At 45.3% G+C, this 22,229-nt stretch overlaps 2 protein-coding genes across 7 annotated transcripts in view; one reads left to right on the forward strand and one right to left on the reverse strand.

Moving 5' to 3' along the window:
• Nucleotides 1-6,478, forward strand: part of PCGF1 (polycomb group ring finger 1) — a 43,568-nt gene extending 37,090 nt beyond the window's left edge. For 2 of the 5 annotated variants that reach the window (XM_078772185.1, XM_078772187.1), the window contains exons 8-10: nucleotides 1,223-1,303; nucleotides 1,389-1,477; nucleotides 5,377-6,478. In XM_078772185.1, the coding sequence (XP_078628311.1) occupies nucleotides 1,223-1,303; nucleotides 1,389-1,439 (132 nt within the window). In that variant the 3' untranslated portion in view covers nucleotides 1,440-1,477; nucleotides 5,377-6,478. Of the gene's footprint in view, nucleotides 1-1,222; nucleotides 1,304-1,388; nucleotides 2,188-5,376 lie in introns of those variants that run through there. The other 3 variants (XM_068126872.2, XM_068126873.2, XM_078772186.1) reach the window with 2 other exon arrangements.
• Nucleotides 2,146-22,229, reverse strand: part of LOC137434151 (F-box/WD repeat-containing protein 1A) — a 164,882-nt gene continuing 144,798 nt past the window's right edge. For both annotated transcript variants that reach the window (XM_068126870.2, XM_068126871.2), the window contains exons 13-14: nucleotides 3,947-4,109; nucleotides 2,146-3,249 (exon numbers count right to left, since the gene is read on the reverse strand). In XM_068126870.2, the coding sequence (XP_067982971.1) occupies nucleotides 3,948-4,109 (162 nt within the window). In that variant the 3' untranslated portion in view covers nucleotides 2,146-3,249; nucleotide 3,947. The remainder of the gene's footprint in view (nucleotides 3,250-3,946; nucleotides 4,110-22,229) is intronic.

A 22,229-nucleotide genomic window follows, 5' to 3' on the forward strand; every position in this document is an offset into this window, starting at 1 on the left:
AGACAAGGAAAAACAATTGTTCAGTACAATTACATTGAAATGAATACAGCTGTCCAGATATCACTTCTCCACCATGTTAACTCTACGACAGTTGTGGTATTGCTTGAAGTTCATTCCAAAACGCATGACGTCACAATGTCTCGCCACCACAAAGCTAGTAGTTGAGCATGTGGATAGTTGCAAACAGTGTAAATCCAGCAACCGCTTACTGAGGTTATGTTTTCACCCATTTGTTTGTCAACAAGATATCTCAAAAAGTTGTGGATGGATTCAGACAAAATTTAGTTGTGTGACACACAAGGAATGATCAGATTTTGGTGAAGATCTGGATCAAAGTGATTCCTCACCATTGCGAGATCGGGCTAAACCAATATTTATAGCAGGGTATCTCAAAAGGTTATGGATGGATTTGGACAAAACTTGGTGGAGTGGTTGGGTGTGTATGAATGATCGTTTTTAAGGCCATTTTCCCCGCTAGAGCGGGGGTTAACCTTGCAGGCCCCATGACAATCATGGTTCTCTGTTTGAGGCAATGTTTTTATGGCCGGATGCCCTTCCTGACGCCAACCCCTAGTCGCCTCTTACGATGCGCAGGGATACGGTGTACCTATTCTAAACCGGGGAACACACCGGGATCATTCATCCCAGCAAGCTGGTACTCAATTTGCCGACCTCGGAAGGATGACAGGCTGAGTCAACCCCCCTGGCGTTAATTCAGCGATCGACCGGGATTCGATCCCAAGCCGGCACCCTCCCTAACCGCTAAGCCAACACCAGGCTAGGTGTGTGACAGGTGTGTGCCAAGGACAAATCAATTAGATTTTTATGAAGATCCAAATACGGACACGATAATTTTGTTATTTCTTAAGTGATTCTTCATCATTGAGTGATAGGGCTAAAAGCGATATGTGGCATGATATTTCAAAAAGTTGTGAACGACTTAGACAAAACTTGGTGAATGAGTTGGGTAAGTGACAAAAACAGGCTGATTACCTTTTGGTTCAGGTCCGGATCCAGATCTGACCCACCAGTGGGATACAAAACGTAAACTGTTAATTCTGGCGGCGGTATGCTCTGCCGAGTGCCGTCCTTGTTTAATTCAAAAAAATAATAGGTACCATATCGAGGGGGATGTGTAGATAGAGCCAAAGCTCTCAACTACGTGGCATGAAAAAAACAAAACCCCAAGGCGGCTCTTCACTCCACCCTTTGTAATGTGCAGGTCTTGGTATTCTTCAAAGATGAAGTTCTTCCGGATGAGATGACCATGAAGCAAGTGTGGAGAAGTCGCTGGTACAGCAAGGTATTTGACCAATTTCTTGAATTCATTCGAATACCGATGCAGATGCTTTCTCACAACAACATTGAATGCAATGCTCTTTCCTCAGCCTTTACCGCTACAGCTGCTATATGGCTTACACAAGTCCTTCCGGATCTGAGGTTCGAACTTCGCAGATGGTTCTGACCTGCAGGCCAGGTGGCCAAAGCCCCCCCCCCCCCTAAAGGAATGCACTTTATGGTCACAGTTGAACTTTTCACTTTGGCAAATGAGGAGTCAGAGGTGAAAAGTCTTTTGTTTTTAAAGTAAAGATGTATAATAATCCGTGAGAGATATTTTATGTAGAGTTATTCACTAACAAGAGTGACCCATCACGGAGGTGGCGAAAGGACTTTGAATTTTAGCTGTCTAGTTTGGGTTGAATTCCCAACCCGACCATAAACGGTGGGATTGGTGCTTCACAGGTATGAGTGCACCGTCCCTCAGATTGACGTTAAAACTGGGTGCCCCGTCCGCTAACTTTAGCCGGTGGACGTTAAAACGACCCCACGGTGCCTTTCATGAAGAATTGGCTAATTATCGACCTGGCACTCAAACAATATTGTATGGACCTACGTTCTTGTCTGGACCTACATGAGGTGGGGGTTTCTAATGATGTGATGTTCTCAGTTTCATGTAATGATGCCAACATCGGTACCCTTCTCAACTTTTAAAGTGCAATTGCATCAGCTGTGCCCCCGAATAATGATCTCACTATGTGTGTTGCATATTGGAATATCAGAAATGCATGTAATATGTATGAGGGAGGGAGGGGTTCAGGGAGGGAGGGGTTCAGGGAGGGAGGAGTTCAGGGGGGAAATGAGTCCTTAAATGGTTAAAGCAGTTTATTAAAGACATCACAACACAGCAGGCACGTTGGTACCTTTTGTTTATACTAGCTTTACACATGTACAAAAATAAACTACAAGGGTAAGATAATGCTTGTGAAAAAGGAACAATAGTCAAAACTAGGGAGCCAGGTGCATTTCGATTTGCCTTCATTCTACACGAGTTCAGGACACGCAGCTTGCTTTGCGAGGCGAGCGAGAGCGGATCGGCTGAAATGAGAACTTTTTCACAGCAGAGCGGTACCGCCGGACCGACCACCGCGCAACCGCCCGCGGGTGGAGGTGGGGGCATGCATCAACATCAAAAAATTTCAACTTCAAAAATTCAGGAACACAATTGGTGCAAATACAAATTGCTGTGGAGAAAACGACGACGACGACGACAAGAATAATGCACTGGAACGTCAAAAAGTCAAAAGAAAATGAAATCTTGAGATGAGCACCTGATCTGTGTACTACCCCATGCTTCTATTTACAGCACGTTCATGCAGGGATAAAACAGAGCAGAAAGTAACGATATTTAAGTCCTCGTTCGATTTACTGAGGAGCCAAAGCACAAGATCATTGAGGAAAAACAAGCAGATAAAAAAAACAACTCAAAACAGGGCTGCACCGTGCTGCACCTCTCACTCGGTATGCTCCCCTGACAATACCTTGGGCCGGCGGCCCTTTTGGTGAGGACGGAATTTGGACATCGCTCCGTGTGGCCTCAAGGAGCACAATTCACACGCTTTCATGAATAAATCTTGCGATACCGCCTGTGAATTGGAGATCCATCACAAAATGTTATTTACAAAGACCTAACTCAAGTACACCCATAGCAAATTACAGCCATTTTAATTGCTACTTGGAAAGCCCACTTTAAGAATGACAGTTCACACGTCGATACACTAAATGTTTAAAGACTACGCAGCATGGTAAAAGTAGTATGTATATTGTAGTGACTATATCCCATTCATACATCGGCAAGCCGTGGGCACGGCACATGGCCGGTCGACAGGCAGTTTTCAATAAATACAAACTTCATGAAGGCGTCGCGTCAACTGCAGGCATTTTGAACTTGCAAACTCAAATCTCTCATAACTGAAAGGGAAGCGGGGAGGGAGAGGGGGTTCAATTAGGATCAACCTGGTTTTCCCCTTCATTTAAGCAGCATAAACCTTGTGCACAGGACTGGTGAGAAAACAAAAATATCAGTTCTTAGCATTTGCTCTATTTTAGCAACTTCTCAGATGAAGATCCAAACCAGGAGAGGTACCCGATGTCATAGGATGCTGTATCTTCAGCCAGGAATTTGGAATCGGGCTCAGGTGCTGGCCCACATCGGTCTACTCTTTTCAAAAAGAATCATTGGATCTGTAATGTCAACCAGCAAATGGGACAACCAGCTTACAGACCTTTCCCAAGGACGGCGGCCTGATGAAATGCCTTGCCTGCGAATCACCAGGTTGATAGTTAATAGATGGGAATTGAAGCCAGATGATGCAGCCGAAAGGTGAGTTCACCACCTAGCTATCCTGTGAGCCCTTTGTGTGCAAAGGAAAATAGAAATTGGGATTAAAATCGAATTGGAGCGCCGATGACTGCGCTTTTCCGTAATCGTTTTGTGGGAAAGAAAATGCAGAACTCTAAGGAGGAATCCGTCAGAATTATCGCATCAGAGCATTTGTATTAAACAGCATTAGAAGGAAACAAACGGGTTGGTTAATGCGGAAACTCGAACCTGAGGACTTCACAAGCAACAAGTTAACTAGATTAAAACCAGGCCAGGCCTTCCCACCTTATTTGGAGACATAAGTGTAGGTGCGTGTTGGAGAGCGGGCTGCCTCAGCCAGAGCTGGTTGCACGTTTAGAAAGTCCCAGATGAGGATGGTGTCATCGTGCGAGCTGCTTACGATCTGGAACTCATCAAACTGAAGCCGGAAAACACGGCCAGAGTGCTCCTGCAGGGAAAGGGGGTGGGGGAGAGAATTGCAGACAGCTCAGATGAAGCACAGACTCTGAGCGCATACAGGAAGAGCTCGAAAGCTGCTGCCATTAGATGGGTGTCTGCATCTGAAAAGCCTCAGTTGGACAATGTGCTTCCCCTTGGTTCTGAAGAAGAAAGGGGGAAGGGGGTGGAGAAGAGGTTTCCCTCCCCCCGCACCCTCCCCCCCCCCCCCCTGAAAATTTTTCTTCAGAAGCTTGCCTTTTCAGTTTTAGTCTTCCTGTCCGAGCTAAATCTTTGGCATAATTTGACCGCTCGGCTGGTATAAACAGATTTCCACGATAAGGCTCAATTTGGTTCATACACAAAAAATGACAGCAAAACAAACTACAAAGTTAAAGTAGCAGGTAGAGTTGGGTCTGAGTTCAAGCACTTGGTCAATACCACGGAGGTATATAATAAACCTGGAGAGCCAATGATGGCTGTCGGCTGAAGCTAGCGGAAGTTGCTTGGCGGCCATATTGGGAAGCCGATTGTGTCTGCGTCCGTGTTTGATCTCACAATCAGCTGATCTCACAATTTCTGATTCATTTTGGATGCTTACCGACTGTAAGGAGTCTTATTTGTGAACGCGCTGTTTCAAAATGCCACAGTGTGTTGCATTTGACTGCACAAATACCTCAGGGAAGGCCTCCACATGCACATTTCACAAGTAAGTGACAAACCGCGATCGCGGGTGTTCTGCTTTTTCAGTTTTTGGCGTGGTCACGGTGGTGGGGCTAGGTAATTAAGTTTCAATGAAGTTTGAACACTGTGTTTGAATTTGATGATGTTAGACCACGCGCAGGGTGTGCAATACGACACAGATCTCAAATATAACTGTATTGTGTATTCACTAGGGCTATGTGAGTATGTCAGACTGATGTCTGATTGACTCATTCATTGATTCAGATTGAAGTATCGAGATTGACTCGTCAGCTCGTGATCATTGTCAAGTGATTTAATTTGTGATGAGCTTAACTTAATTGTCCAGTCTACTACTGTCAGGGTTTCCATGCCCTCCTGTGTCACTCGTGAGCAGAAAGAGCAAATGGGGGTTACTTGTGGAAGGTACGAAAGTCCGACACATGGCAAACATTAGCAGATGAAGTTGTATTTAACTATACATATGAAACTCAAAATATTATTTTGATATGGAGTCGTTTTGACTCGGATGTTTTGACTGCCCTCTGAGGTTTTGACCCGCAACCACATTTTGTGACCACAATGTATTTTGTTTCAAGGTTTCCAAAGGATAAGGACTTGTGCTCCCGATGGACATCTGCCCTGAGAAGGGAGTCCTTCTACCCCACCCCAGGCACCACAGTTCTGTGCAGTGATCACTTCAATGAGAGTGACTTCGACAGGACTGGTCAAACCGTCCGACTGAAGCCGAAGTACTCGAAGTACTCGATGCATGTCACATGCTTAAACTTGCAAGAAACTGTCTTGGATCCATGAAAATGATGGAGGATGGCAACAAAAAAGTCATCGCGTGGAAATACATCCAGGCACTCTTTGATCTGCAGAAGAGGGAAGGCTTGCGTCTGGGAAATAAGCTCTCCCGGAAACACATCGAGTGGAAGAGCAATGTCATGAAGGTGGACACAGCGCTCAGACATTGAGCACTAGTGTGGCAGATGCAATTCGGTTTTGCAGGGACACTTTGCAACTATCAGAATTTCAGGGCAGTGGGGCTACCTGCCAATACATTGAAACATTGGACAAACTGTTTGACATTCTAAATTCTCGCAATCCATTGGCACGAAACTACAAGGCACCACTCATGACATCACGAGAAGGACTTTTCCTGCCATTCCTGGATACTGCCTACAGTTACTTGTCCAACATCAAAAACATGAATGGTCAAGTTATGACCAATACGCGTTTGAAAACCCCCTTCATTGGTTTCATGATCTGCATAGAGAGTGTCACAATTTTGTATTTCACATATGTCAAACCTGCCTCATCTCCCCTGCGATACCTGCTTACGTACAAAATGAGCCAAGACCACATTGAACTTTTCTTTGGAGCGGTCCGCATTGCATGTGGAAGTGGGAATAACCCAACGGCCCGGCAGTTTGTTGCCGCATATAAGCGCCTCTTGATGCGACATGACATCAAGTCTGCAAGTGGGTTGCCCTTTGTCTGATATGGCGAGTTCACCAACACTTCATGTAAATATTTAAACTGTAAAAGATGTGTTGCATGAGATGTCTATATCTCCGCTCCATTATTCATGTAACAATTACCATGTCCTGTTGAACGTTCCATTGCAACATGTAAGTCTTGTATGTTATGAATAGCAAAAACTTCCGAAACCCAAGAATTGTGTGGGTTAACTACATGACAGCGTTTCATGTCATTTATGTGACTGGTTTCTAGCATCTCGGTAATAGAAACATACACATCTTAGTTACAATATAATGACTGAATTAAGTAACATCATATAACATGACAACAAATCAGATCTTTATATTGAGGAACATTATAGAACAAGCCAAAGAATGGCAAACGACGATGTACCTCAATTTTATAGATTTCTAGAAAGCTTTCGACTCCTTGCCCAGAGAAAGTCTGGGTCATAATGAAGAAATACAGCATACCTGGAAAATTAGTGAACCTTGTAAAAGCCCTTTACCAAGACTTTCAATGTGCGGTCGTCGACCAAGGTGAAACAACAGAATGGTTCAAGGTGAAGACAGGAGTTAAACAGGGGTGTAACATGTCAGGATTCTTATTCCTACTAGTGGATGATTGGGTCATGAGAAGGACGATAAAGAACACCGAGCGGTAATTTTGGGCACTTTTTTTTCAAACAAGCTCTAAACCATTGGATTCCCCAGGAAAAATGCGTCTAGAATCAACTTCAAACTTAATGAACACCATTTCCTTAAAGAACGGGATTCTGAGCCCGAATATCAGTTCAAATATTAGTATTCTATATTAATTAAATAGTCGGCGGTCCTAAAATTCGCTCCAGCTGCATCATCAGTGCGCCACGCGTTTGCTTTGACAGGCTTTGTTTACAAAACAATCGGCTTCCCAATATGGCCGCCAGACTATTTCCGGTGGCTTCACGGCGGCTAATGCTGCGAGGTGGCCAATTGGCTCTCCATATTATATACCTCCGTGGTCAATACAGGCAAGATCCAAAAATGGGATCACTCAAAGTGATAGAATCCTGTTATAGACGCTGACTCGGGGTGAGGCAGATTAAACTAACAAACAATTCGAGGGTTCATAGAACACCTTTTCCTGTGCAGTCGAGAAAACAAGGACATGGCCAGGGTCTGCGAGTGGCAAATGTGATTGGTCGAGATTATGTAAAATGTTGCAATATTTTGTCCCGAGTCCGACTCCACAGAAGGTTTTTGAAAGTGCCAAAAGGCGATTCTTTTTCTCTTGTTCAAGTATGTATGTGTGTGTATGAACCACCTTAAGAGGCTATTTTTCCCCACAGAGAGGGGGTTGGCCTTTTCCGGGCACCGTAGTCCCCTTTTTGAAGCAATGTTTTATGGCCGGATGCCCTTCCTGCCGCCAACCCTGTTAGTCGCCTCTTGCGACACACAGGGAATTACCAGTGAACTGGTACTCAATTTGCCGACCTCGGAAGGATGACAGGCTGAGTCAACCCCCCGGCGTTAATTCAGCGATCGACCGGGATTCAAACCCAGGATCCTAGGATCCCGAGCCACACACCAACCTAACCTACAGGCTGTGTATAATATATATATCATCCACGGATACATACATACATACATATATATATATATATATATATATATATAAATATAAATATATATAAATATATATATATATATAAATATATATATATATATATATAAATATATATATATATAAATATATATATATATATATAAATATATATATATATATATATATATATATATATATATATATATATATATATATATACACAGACATACATCTCTATATATATACACACATACATCTCTATATATATATACACACATACATCTCTATATATATACACACATACATCTCTATATATATATACACACATACATCTCTATATATATATAAAGGAGGAGTGTCTGTCTTGATGTCCGCTTATAACTCAAGAACTACACATCGGAGAAAAGTTTTAGACACAGATTCGGAATCAGCATAAAATCCCGGTGGTTATAGGCGACTTTTTATTTTAATATCAATGGTTTAAAAAACCGTGCCAGCTGCAATTCTGTGGTGTAGTTTGTGGCGGCACTATTGCCCCTTTCCGATCCCATGATGCATTGCGGTTCCGATTCGCGATGAGGTCTATGCGCTATCACCGACACTTTTCCACCTTTTCCATACCTTTTAATCAGATTTACCTTATCGTCCATCGTAACCACATTACGCTTGGAAACACTAGCATTATCCTTCTTCGGACCCATGGCTAACACAGACAGAGTAAAGGAATACTGTACGTCGCCTCTGTTGTGAATGCGAAGCAGCGGTTGCACGTACGTACAGTATACTGTACGTACATATTTATATATTTTGAATGTGCTTTTTATTGTATTTTAAATTGTTTTTTAGCTTCTTTTATTGTTAATTTATGTACTATTTTCTTTATTTTAAATATATCTTTAAGGAAAACAAATGTTTTCACGTCCGTAGGAGTGATGTAAAGTCGCACATAATGACAAAATGCGCGCCATTTTTTCACGCCAAGAACGAATAAACTTTTTTTAAAGTTGAGATTTTATTCGAATTCAAATTTCATTAAATTCCAACTGTTGGAAACAATAATTATTCCAACTGTTGGAAACAATAATTATTTCAACTGTTGGAAATATTTTTTTGGTTAACCAACGACGGTCGATTTAATCTCGACCTTCCCCAAATGCGGAAGAGTGCGGCGCTGCAGGAGCGCAGGTGAAACCCAGGAAATGCACGTTGGTGTTCACAGTGGAAATGCCCATGGACGGCATCGTGGTTAACGGCATTGCTACGAATTCCTTCTGGGAATCTGACACAAGCCACAATCTCCCAAACCCATATCCGTGCAAGTCCTTCTCTCCCAGACACGGTAATGACTAACGTACCCTCCGACCTCCCCTCATCCTGCTTCCAGGCCCTGGGCTCCTCTGGCTTTGCCGATTGTGAGAGTCCAAAGCTTTTTAGCTCCAGTCAGAGCTGACTCGGTGCTGCAAAGTCTGCCATTTCAATCGTTGTGGGACGGGTCGGGTGTTGTGGGACGGGTCGGGTGTTGTGGGACGGGTCGGGTGTTGTGGGACTGGTCGGGTGTTGTGGGACGGGTCGGGTGTTGTGGGACGGGTCGAGTATTGTCGGACGGGTCGGGTACTGTGGGACGGGTCGGGTACGTGGGACGGGTCGGGTGTTGTGGGACGGGTCGGGTGTTGTGGGACGGGTCGGGTGTTGTGGGACGGGTCGGGTGTTGTGGGACGGGTCGGGTACTGTGGGACGGGTCGGGTACTGTGGGACGGGTCGGGTACTGTGGGACGGCTCGGGTACTGTGGGACAGGTCGGGTATTGTGGGACGGGTGATGTTGAAGCGATCGTCAGAACGATGTATCGAGACCAGAATCCCGCTCGGTTGACAGTCACACTGCCAAAGATAGGCAAAAGTGTCCTCAAGAGGCGGCTGGGAAATCACACCTTCGGGTATGGACGTTCAACGGCTCCCAATCGACGAACCGCAAATTCCCACTCAAAATCCACGTTACACACACACACCAGATTAACGTTTGGATGGTTGTGAAAATGGTTGAAGCGAGGTGAAGAACCTGGAGCGATGCGAAATCAGGCGCGAGACAAAACGTCATGTAGGCAATGTACTGTGATATTGCTCTAAAATATACATGTTCTTTTCATCATATATTTGTCTTATTCTTATTCAACCCGGGTACCTCAGCTAGTATGTATGTATGTATGTATGTATGTATGTATGTATGTGTGTATATATATATATATATATATATATATATATATATATATATATATTACACACACACACACACACACACACACACACACACACACACACACACACACACACACACACACACACACACACACACACACACACACACACACACACACACACACACACAGTTGTGGCCAAAAATATTGGCACCCTTGCACTTTTTAAATAATGCACCATTTCTTCCAGAAAATTCTTGAAATAAAAAAATATTAGAGATACCCGTGCGTAGCACGGGTGGGAGGCCAGCAGCAAGCAGGTAATGCAGATACGGCAAATGCTAAAGCATGAAACCAATAAATTCCACATTCCTGTAGCACCTTCAGTCGCACGTCAGACATGGACAGCAAGTTTGTGAAGGACCTCCATGAAAAACATACCCGTTCACAAACAAACGGGTACGTTCACGTATAGAAACATCGATCATGGGTCCATGGCGATCCGCGAAGTTCACGTTCAGAAAGTAGAAAGCATCACGGCATGTCGTCATTTACTTGAACTCGATATCTCTTTTTTCATTCCAAACTACGTAACTCCAATCACAAATTAATCACAAAATAAACTTTTAACAACGTTAATGTTTCCTTCATTGTAAAAACTACCAAGTCAACAGTTAAAAGGATTTTCAGCCAATAGGTGATGTGGCCTCGGCAAGATCGATGGACAGCGATCTGTTAGCTTATACACCGCCCAAATAGCTATGTGGAATTCTCTCGTGTAGAGATTAAACGTCGTTTGAACTTTGGCCGATGTCATTATTTACTTTTAATGATGTTTATATACGAATCAAAAAGAAGATGATTGGTTTTGGGTCGTCCTTTCCGCATATCTCATGGGATTGTGAGTTGGAGAGATGACCGTGTTGGCGGGGAGGGGGTTGGCATTCTCTCAAGCAGGGATTCAACCCATGTCTGCTCGCATGTAGCCACATTTGTATTTCTTTGGTTTGCAGTGGAACAAAACAAAAAAGCAAAAAATTTAACTAAATTTTCGCTTATTCCAAACAGAAATCCTAAAATGACCCGGACAATATTATTGGCACCTTTTAGAAGTTTTTTTTTGTTTTGTTTTTGTATACAAGATCGAGGCTCGTGAAAGAGCTAACATTAATCACGCAAAAAGACAAACCGACACACAAAACAAAAAACAAGGGGAGCGGCAGACAAGATGGGGAGAGAGGGGGAAGGACACAAACACAACATTTGAGAGCAGGGACATCGGGAGGACTTGGGGGGAGGTGGGAGAGGAATAAAACATATGAACACTCACTGCAAGGACTCTGGGGTGAATTACCGGGGGTAGAAAAGATCAAGGTTTTCGATGGGGGAAGATAAGAGATGGTGGTGAACAGCTGTTTTAAAGACCTGGAGGGAGGAGTGGGATTGAAGGGAGTGGGGGAGTTTGTTCCAGAGGCGGGAGAAAAGGGGAATGAAAGAGTGAAGGTGAGCAGAGAGCCTAGACTTTGGCAGTTTAACCATAAGAGGGTTGCAGGCAGATCTTGTGCGACCTGAAGGAATATTGGGGGGACAGAGCATAGAGAGAGCTGGGGGAGCAAGGCCAGAGAGGAGTCGGTAGAAGACAGAAAGACCACCAACCTGCCTGCGGTGAGTGAGTGAAAGGCCCTCGGAGTTGACTACATCGCAGGAGATTCCAATGATTCTGAAAGCTTTGGCCTCAACAGCGTGAAGCCGAGCAAGGTGTGAGGCAGGAGCACCAGCCCAGAGGGGGGAACAGTATTCCATTGAGCTGCGGATGAAAGCCTTGTATGTGGTGAGGAGCTCAGGTGTGCCAAGGAAGGACTTCGCACGACGGAGGATGCCCAGTCGGCGACTGGCTTTGGAGGCCAGCTTGGAAATGTGGTTTTCCCAAGAAAGATCATGGCAGATAGTGAGACCCAAAAGCTTGAGCGACAGAACTTCTTGGAGAGGATTGTTGAGAAAGTAGATGGGAGGGTTGTCCAGTCTGTCCTTTCGGAGAGACATTGTAAGAGTGTGAGATTTGTCAGGATTGAAAGACATGTTCCACTTGTTTGACCAGTCTGTGATTTTGTCCAGGTCTGCAGAGAGTGAGGAGGCTGCAGACTGCCGATCTGAGGGATGAGGAATGGAGCGGCAGAGAGTGGAGTCATCAGCAAAGAGATAGAGAGGATTTTCCAGAGAGTCAGAGAGGTCATTGATGAAGACCAGAAATAGCACAGGGCCCAGAACACTACCTTGGGGAACTCCAGCCAGAACAGGAAGGGAAGATGAGAGAAATCCATTCAGGGCCACACGTTGCCTACGACCAGAGAGGAAATCCGCAAGCCATGAGTGGAGATTTCCCTGAATACCATAGGAGGTACGTTTGGTGAGCAGAGCTGGGTGCCAGACCGTATCGAAGGCACGTGATATGTCAAGTGAGACAGCTCTGATTTCCTGTTTGGCATTGAGGACCTCCATCCATTGTTGAGACAGCAGAAGCAACATGTCCAGAGTAGAATGACCTGGTCTGAATCCAAATTGATGATCAGAGATCAAGCCATTGGAGAAGAGGAAGGATTTGATATCTGAAGCAATGATGGATTCCATGACTTTGCTGATAATTGAGAGCAGGCTGATTGGTCTGTAGTTGCAAGGATCTGTTTTTGCACCTTTTTTGTGTAAAGCGGTAATGTTTGCTGATTTCCAAGATGCTGGCAGATGACCTTGAGCAAAAGAGAGGGTGAAAAGAACAGAGAGAGGGTGAGATAGAGCGGCAGAGCAGGATTTTAGGACCCGAGGGCTGATGCCATCTGGTCCAGTTTCAGAATCAGAGTCGAGGTTTGATAAAAACTTCTCCACCTTGTCAGGAGAGAAGGACACAGAGTCCAGGAGCAGTTGGGTTCGACTGGGAAAGGTGGGAACAGAGAGAGATGGGTTTGGGACACAAGATTTTGAGGCATTCGGCTTTGTCACGTGCGGTGTCAACTGTGTAGCCATTTGAGGTAAGGGAGGGGATGGAGCGGGAACAAACACCAGAAATGGATTTGACCAGACGCCACCAGGATTTGGAGGAAGGAGACAGGTTTGAGAGTTCAATCTTGAGTGTGGAGAGATGGTGCTTCCTGGCACTCCTGAGGGTAGAACCACACTTGTTTCGAGCTTGGTGGAAGGAACTGAGATTGCCTTCAGTTGGATTTGCCTTCCAAGACGCAAAGGCAAGTTGTTTCAGGGCAACTGCCTCACCACAAGATTCAGTGTACCATGGACGGGAGGAAGGGTAAGACAACTGAAGACGAGATGGGATAAATCTGTGCATGAGAGAGAGCAGTTTGCTTTGGAAGAATTCCCAGGAAGAATTGATGTCAGAGGCATTAGAGATGGGAGACCAGTCCAGTTGATTGATGGCTGCTTGCAGACCGTGCCAGTCGGCCTGAGTGAAATGCCAGACTCGTCGGCGCTGAGGAGGCTCTCTGAGAATGGCCAGTGAGATGTCCACTTTAACAAGCACATGATCAGAAGAACCGATTGGAGCAGAAGAAGAGCAGCAGACATTTGCAGGGAAGTTAGTCATAACCAAGTCCAGAAGAGAAGATACTCCATTGACTGAGATCCGGGTCGGGAAATTGACAGATTGTGTCAGTCCCAATGAGTCGCAGAAGTCCTTTGCTGAGGTGCCATGGCTGGTGAGAGATGAACCCACAACCAGCCAGCTGGCATGATGACAGTTGAAGTCGCCACATATGAGGAAGAGAGAGTTTGGATGAGTTGATAGAAGTTGGTCCATGTTGTCCGACAGAGAAATGTAAATGGAGTCATCACTGTTTGGAGGACGGTACAGAACACATATGAACAAAAGGTGGGAGCGGAGAGGAAGCCGTAGCCAGAGGTACTCCGGTGGGTGGGGTGGAGAGAGGGCAGTGCAGGGAGAATGAGGAAGAGAGTTTTTGATAAAGATAGCCACCCCACCACCAGGACGAGGATCAGGTCTATCGTACCGGAGGAGGGAGTAACCAGGAAGAGATATTAAGGAATCAGAGACATCTTGAAGGAGGAAAGTTTCTGTTAAGCAGATCAAGTCTGGATTTTCAGAAGCAACCTGAATTGAGAGATCAATCAGGTTTGAGCGAAGGCCCCGGATGTTTGAGGTCCATACCTGTAGTGAGGAGAGAGGGGGAGCATCGGGTGCAGGACAGGGGAGGGGAGGGCTAGGGTCAGATGAAGGGTGAGAGGGGGATGTAGGAAGAGCAGTTGATAGTGTGTCAGAGATTACAGAAGAGTTACAAGAAAGGGAAGGATGAGGAGGACGAGTTTGTTTGAGGGGGGACAGAGGAAAGTAGAAGGTTGGGGGAGGTGGAGGTATGACATAGGAGGGAGAGGAAGTGGGGAGGAGGCAGCTTTGAGTGGGAGGAGGGAGAATTTGGGAGGGATGGTTGGGGGGGAGATTTGAAGGGGAGGGGAAGGGGGGAGTTTAGAAAGTGGATGATTAATGAAAGATGAACATATATAACAAATTGGGTTTGTTGTAATTTTCAAGTTAGCGATTCGTTTAAGAACGATGGAGGAGGGATGGAATGAATGAGAATTTGGAGCATGGAGTGATTTGGAATCATAAGAGATTGAATATTTTTTTGAAATGGATTGAGTTGAAGAGGAAATTGAAAGGAGCCTTTTAAATAAGAAGAAAAACAGCATGTTGTAATAAACCACTGAATAAAACACTGAAGGGGATAGTTGAAACATATTTAAACAGAACTGTGAAGAACAATCTTATATTCACAAAAATACCAATGGGGAGAGGAAGCTTCGAGCGACCACGAGTCACTTGAACAGGGCAAAAGGTGGAAGGCAAGGGGAAAATGGGGGCGGGGCGAGACAGCGCACGTGGGCAGAGGCAAAAGCACACGAGGAGAAAGGGAAATAAAAGTTTTTTTTGTTTGTTTTTTTGTTTGTTTTTTTTTGGGGGGGGGGTGTGGGGGTTACAACGTTAGACAAATAGTAGATGTTTGGTGAAGCTTGGTGGAGAAGGGGAAATCAAAAAAGCTAGCAAAACAGCGAAGGAAGGGACAACCTTCGACGGGGGAAGCCTGAGGCTGCAAGGCCTTGCTTGCTCGCGACGCGGCAAACAAACGATTAATTTATGAAAGATAAACACCGAGAAACTTCCAAGGGGGACACTATAGGTTCACACACCGAACGATAAATATAGTTTCGACAAAATACAATTGTGAACAGACAACTTTGAAAAACGTGGAGACCGTGTGGACCGTCGAAAACCCCTGCCACCGTCTCCAAGATCTCGCGAGATGATGAGTTGTTAGAAATAATTAGATTTCAAACAGGTGATTCTCCTATACTTTGGAATTGAACTCACCGATGGTGAGTTGCAGGTGCCGACAATATAAAAATCACTCATTCGACCAGTTTGAACAGAGAAAAGGAATCATTCTGCTGTTTTGTGTCACTGTGTGTATCGCAATGAGCATGGAGAAAAGAAATAAAACCAGAGAATTGTCTGAGGAGGTCAGACACAAGATTGCAGCCAAGCATGGACAATCTCAAGGCTACAAGTCCATCTCCAGAGACCTTTATGTTCCTGTGTCCACCGTACGCAATGTTATCAAGAAGTTTCAGACCCATGGCAATATATCCAACCTCCCTGGACGTGGCTGCAAGAGAAAACTTGATCAAAGATTGCAGAGAAGGATTGTTCAAATGGTGGAGAAAGCACCTCGATCAACTGTCACACAGATTCAAGCTGACCTTCAGACACAAGGTACTACAGTTTCAACTCACACCATCCGTCACCAACTCAATGAAAGGGGGTTCTATGGTAGGAGATCCAGGAGGACCTCACTCCTGAGAGAGAGAGAGACATAAGAAAGCCTGACTGGAGTTTGTTAAAACACACCGGAACAAGCCAAAATCATTCTGGGAGAATGTCCTGTGGACAGATGAGACCAAATTAGAGCTTTTTGGGAGAGAACATCTCTATGTTTACAGCAAACAAAATGAAGCCTTCAAAGAAAAGAACACCTTCCCTACAGGTCAAACAAGGATGCGGTTCAGTGATGTTTTGGGGTTGCTATGCTGCCTCTGGCACTGGGTGCCTTGAATGTGTGCATGGCATCATTAAATCAGGAGAATACCAAGGCATTTTGGAGCGGAATGTTCATTCCAGTGTCAGAAAGCTGGGTCTCCGTCGAAGGTCATGGGTGTTGGAGCAGGACAATGACCCCAAACACACTTCAAAAAGCACCCAGGAATGGTTCAAGACAAACCACTGGACTGTTCTGAAGTGGCCAGCAACGAGTCCAGATCTAAATCTCATTGAACACCTGTGGGGAGATCTGAAAACAGCAGTTGGGAGAAGGCACCCTTCAAATCTGGGAGAACTGGAGCAGTTTGCACAAGAAGAGCAGGTCAAACTGCCAGTGGAGAGGTGCAGGAAGCTCATTCATGGCCATAGGAAGGGCTTGACTTCAGTTATTTTGTCCAAAGTCTGTGCTACGAAATATTAAGTCGAGGGTGTCAATAATTTTGTCAATGCCATTTCTTTTTATTTTATAATTTTAAACAATATATTAAGTTCTGAATCAAAACAAAGGTTCTGTGCTATTAACAGTGAAATAAAGAATTGTGGATAAGAAATACTTTTGTCAATCTCAACGTATTTTTGGAGAAAATGTGGGTTATTTGAAAAAAGTGCAAGGGTGCCAATATTTTTGGCGACGACTGTATGTACTGTTACGGATTCGTCCCTTCCGCTGTTGTGGTTTTCATCCACTTGAAACCCTTCTGGTTCTATGTATTATTATTATTATTATTATTTGGGTTTTAAGGAAACAGCAATTATGGTTATTGTTGTTTAAGGGAAATGGTTATTGTGGTTAAAAGGTTAAAAGCGCTCATGGAAAAACGAGTCAGGAAACAGGATCGAGCACCGGAAGACGACGATAGAGAAGAAGAAGGCGTGAGGGAAAAAAAGACGTGTCTTGAAGCTCCGTACGGACGGAGCATGGTTGAGCGAACGTCGCGAGTGAACTTTGAGTCTGTGAAAAGAATCGTGTGATCGGTGTTATCGCTGGAGTATTGAAAAAGCCTGCATAGTCAGGTACAGGCGTGAGATTCCGGAGAATCCTCGCCGAGAGGCTGCGGCTCGAGTAAGAGCCGTCCGCCATTTTGGGAACCTCGCGCGTCGTTCGCGGAACAAGGTTTTGCCGCGGCCGCTGGTCTCGCCCTCCGGTGGTTTGCCAGGGATGTGTGCGCGCGACAGCGGCATTTGAAGAATACGGTGCGGTTCGCCGGTGGAACGGTGAATGTGCACGTTTGGATCGCGTATTTGGGATTCCTCTTTCCACCGCTAATTTGCTAATGGTTGGGGACCATGTGACGGTCCCCGCCTTGCATACACCTCGTTACTCGCCTCATCGCCGGGAACACCATTGAGTTACAGAGACTGAGGAGTGTTCGGTCATATTCACTGGGAGAGCAGTGAGTTTTAGTACTTTAATAGATGGTACCATCTTGAGATATTGATTGTATTGTGGATTGCTATAATTGTATCGTTATCCCTGTATGATTTTTAATATATTATTGGTTTGTTGATAACTCTTGGTGTGGTTTCCATAGTGATTTTGACATGGAATAACATATTTTTCTGCCGTGGCTCCTCACGGGGTTCGGAGGTATACCGAGACCAGGAGGTCGGGGAGGAACACGTAACCAACCATACATACACACATACATACATATATATATATATATATATACATATACATATACATATATATATATATATATATATATATATATATATATATATATATATATATATATATACATATATATATACATACATATATATATATATATACATATATATACATATACATATATACATATACACATACATATATATATACATACATATATATATATATACATATATATATATACATATATATATATATACATATATATATATATACATATATATATATATATACATATATATATACATATATATATATACATATATACATATATATATATATATACATATATATATATATACATATATATATATATACATATATATATATATACATATATATATATATATATATATATATACATATATACATATATACATATATATATATATACATATATATATACATATATATATATACATATATATATACATATATATATACATATATATATATACATATATATATACATATATATATACATAGTGTTGTGGATATGAGGACTGTATATTTTTTGGATTGTGTGCTGTACTATTGTGATTATTGTTTATTCTGTGCCTCCTGCCTCCGGAGCTGTGTAAAGACCAACCATACATACATATATATATATATATATATATACATATATATATATACACGTCATATATATATATACACAAGCATACACGTCAGCCAAGTAATAGAATATACCTGTTGATAGTTATCTCTTATTCTGTGTATTAGTGTAAGGCTGTGTCTTCCATTAATTGAAATACTCCATTGCACCAGTGAAAGAGAATAGATTCCCTTTCCTTCCCATCCCCAAAACCTCCATTTCCATATTACATCCCCTCTCGTCACCGCTGAGCCCTCGATTGCCCATATTACCTCCGATCCAATTGCCGCCATTGGCCACGAGGCAGGGTTGGGGAAGAAAGGCGTGTCTCCACCTCGTCATAGAGGGGGAGGAGTGAACCAGCCCCGCTCGACCAACCATGAGCCAGGGGTTTGGCTACAGAGGGCGGAGGAAGAGCGGTCGGGGAGGTTCGCAAAGGTTGAGGGGCGGGGGCCTATATAACCCAAGGCAGGGGTGTGGCCAAGGGAGATGCGTTTTTACAGAGTCGAGCCTGGAAGCAGAAACGGAGATGCACTTTTGAGCCGAGACAAGGAGGGTCACAAAGAGCTGAGTTGGTCGTCAGTGGTTGCGTTCAGTGGTTGCGTTCAGTGATTGCGTTGAGGGGTTGCGTTGGAGACGGAGTGGTTGGACCAAACAACAGAAGAGAGGAGAGAACCCGTCACGCCAGACCCCCCACCAGCGCGTCGGCTCTGACCGTGATCCGACCCGTGATCCGACCCGTGACCCGACCCGTGATCCGACCCGTGATCCCACGCACACGACAGGATCGGAGGCATCAGCGGCCGTCGAGGTCCCGCCCGACGTCCCGTGCAGGATCAAGCTCCAGCCAGCTCCGTGCCGTCCCCCCCCTCCAGCCACGCACCGCCTTCCAGCCAATCCACTCTGCAATTCCCTGTGTGAGTCGTCTTTGTTTGTTTTGTCCTGGGTAGTTAATTAAGTCTGTATAAGCTAGTATTTTCCCTGTGTCACCTGCGTCTTATGTGCTTGTAAATAAACTTGATTGCTCCTTTTTGCTTGTGTGTGTAAATAATAAACCCCATTACTCGTCTGTACGTCTTCTCGTTTTAATTCCTTTTCCTCTTACATTGCGTCGCTTTTGTCTTTTCCCTCATTGAGCAGCTAGGGTGCGATACGGCCAAAGTCTGGGTGAATCGGGTGAGTTTTGTTAGGTCGCGGTCTTACACCACCGCTCGGTCTATAACATCTAACCGCGATCTATAACAATTGGTGTCTGGGAGTGAGATTCGGGGCCCGAACCAAATTTTTAAAACATCTAGAAAAAAAATTTTGGTCAAAATTACGAGCTGCCGAAATTTGTTTTTTTTTTAAGCAAAACCCGAATTTTGAAATCGCGCCATGGCTGTTCAAGGCGACGGGATGCCGTTGGGAGAGATAGACGGGGTAGAATCGACCCAGGACTTAGGAAAAAAAATGGTGGAGGAGAGTAAAGAAGGTGTGGTTGAGGGTGTATCAGGTGCACAAAATGGCGTCCTCACGCATGTGGGTGTAGCGGCACCAAATTTTGCCGCGCCCTTTGTACCAACGGTGGAAGACATGCAATTAATTATGGCTGAAATGGAGGCCCTTTTGGACAGGAACAGGGAGCGATTGTTAAACCAAATGGAAGCTGACAGTGAGCGATTGTTAAACCAAATGGAAGCTGACAGTGAGCGATTGTTAAACAAATTGGGAAACCAAAAGGAAGCAATAACGAACAAATTGGGAAACCAAATTGAAGAAATAACGAACGGAATGAGGGCCGATAGGGAGGAAGGGGAGCAGAGGGACAGAGACCGCAAGTTGGGCGAAAGGGTCCCAGGGGTGCACGAGGAGGTAACGCGAGTCGAAAAGCGCTGGTTGAGCGAAGCGGAGGAAAGCACGGGTACAATGACGGGGGTAGAAATCGCGACCCGGGGCTTGGAAAAGCCGGCGACCGATGAGGTAGAGGGAATTTTATTAAAGCCAACGGTCGTCGAGGTGAGTACAGAAAAAGCGGAAGTGGGCATTGAAATTGAAGAGATGACGGAGGTAGCCCGGGAATTGCAGGGAGAAATGGATAATGTACAAAGTCTGTGTTCAAATCATGATGAGATGCTCACTAACCAAATAAAAAGTTTGCAGGTGGCAGAGGAGGTGCGACGAGGTACGGAGGTGAGTGGCAATGTACATGATGTGAGGGGAGATTCAGTCGGCTTGGGGATTGGTTTGGATCCGGGTGTTCGTGAAAGGCCGTTGGTGAGGTGTGTGACAGGACAGGTGTGCAAAAAAAGAGGTGTGCGAGAATGTCCGACCATGGGGTGTGTGAGGAAAAAGTGCACGCCGAGGAGTGAGTGTGCCGTCAAGAGTGAGTTGGTTGAAGCGCGTGTGCGAGGGAGCACAGGGAAGCGCGGTGTGGTGAGTGTTACGGAGGAAGTAACGAAAAAGTGTGCGCGGGAGGATGCGCGAGAAAGGTGTGTAACGGACGGGTGCATGGGGAAAGCGCATGCTGTCAAGAGTAAGGGAGAATGCATGCCTGTGGTGAGTGTTACGGAGGAAGTAACGAAGAAGTGTGCGCGGGAGGATGCGCGAGAAAGGTGTGTAACGGACGGGTGCATGGGGAAAGCGCATGCTGTCAAGAGTAAGGGTGAGTGCGCGACCGAGAGTGGAGGTGAGAGTAGTGAGAGTGAAACGGAGCGTGAGTTGGTTGTGGCAGGTGAGCGAGGATGTACACCTGGAATAGAAGGATGCACACCTGGAATGGTAGAGCGTGAGTGGGAATGCACGCTGGAATTGGTAGTGAGACACGTGGTTGGGTGTGCGGGTGAGAGCACACCTGTGATTGTCACAAAGGAGGTGACCGAGACAGGGGCGCGAAGAGGTGTATTGGTGAGGTGTGCGAGCGACGAATGTGTGCCAAGGTGTTCGGTGGTCAGGTGTGTGACCAAGTCGGTGAGCGGAATGAGTGTACCGAGGTGTGTAAGGAAAGGTACGAGGAGAATGGGAACGGCTGCATGTATGAGCACGAAAGGGGTAGCGTATGCATGTAAGCCTGCAGGTGAAGCGTCGACGATAACCGGGTTAAAGGTTAGAACGACTTATAGCCGGCTCGGGCCCTCGGTGCGTGCCGGGCTTCGCGTGCCGCGAGAACCGGCGGGGATCCGAACCACGGCGGTTTCGAAAGAACCGCCGTGCGCGATCCACGCTGGGCCTCGCGTGGAACGGCCGCGTCCGGGCTCCACTGGGCGGAGTGGGCAGCCCGATAGGAAGGGTCGTCATGGCGACCACTTTCTATTGAGACGTGCCGGCAGGTCGAGATCGGGACATTGGATGGCTCCACGCCGAGGTGGTGCATGGGATCTCGGCCCGGGTAAGCCTCCGTCCCTGCCCCGAATGCGGGACGTATCCAGCCGCTGGCACAAAACGACCCGCGTTCATTGCTCGGCTGTACGAAGCCGGGCTGTAGATGTGAATTGGCGCACCGAGAGGACCTAATAAGTAGACGGGTGATGGTGATAGTGATAGTGATTTAAAACGAAATTTAGAAAAGTGAATAGAATTGGCAGTAAATGGAAAATTTTTGAATTGTTGGATTTGGACGAGCGAAATTGGTAGTGAGAGACCCCCGATGTGGTGGGATGGCAACTCTGTCATCCCTCACAAAAAGTGGGGGCAAAGGAGCACTAGATTATGGGGTGTATGGCAGTGAAAACTAGCCCGGGTGGGTTAGGATATGGTGTGTAGGGATCTAGCGAGGATTGACATTAGGTGACGTTAAGTTTAGTTAGTGACTGATACC

The sequence above is a fragment of the Myxine glutinosa genome, chromosome 2, assembly GCF_964187855.1.
Source record: "Myxine glutinosa chromosome 2, kmMyxGlut1.1, whole genome shotgun sequence".
Classification (NCBI taxonomy): Eukaryota; Metazoa; Chordata; class Myxini; order Myxiniformes; family Myxinidae; genus Myxine; species Myxine glutinosa.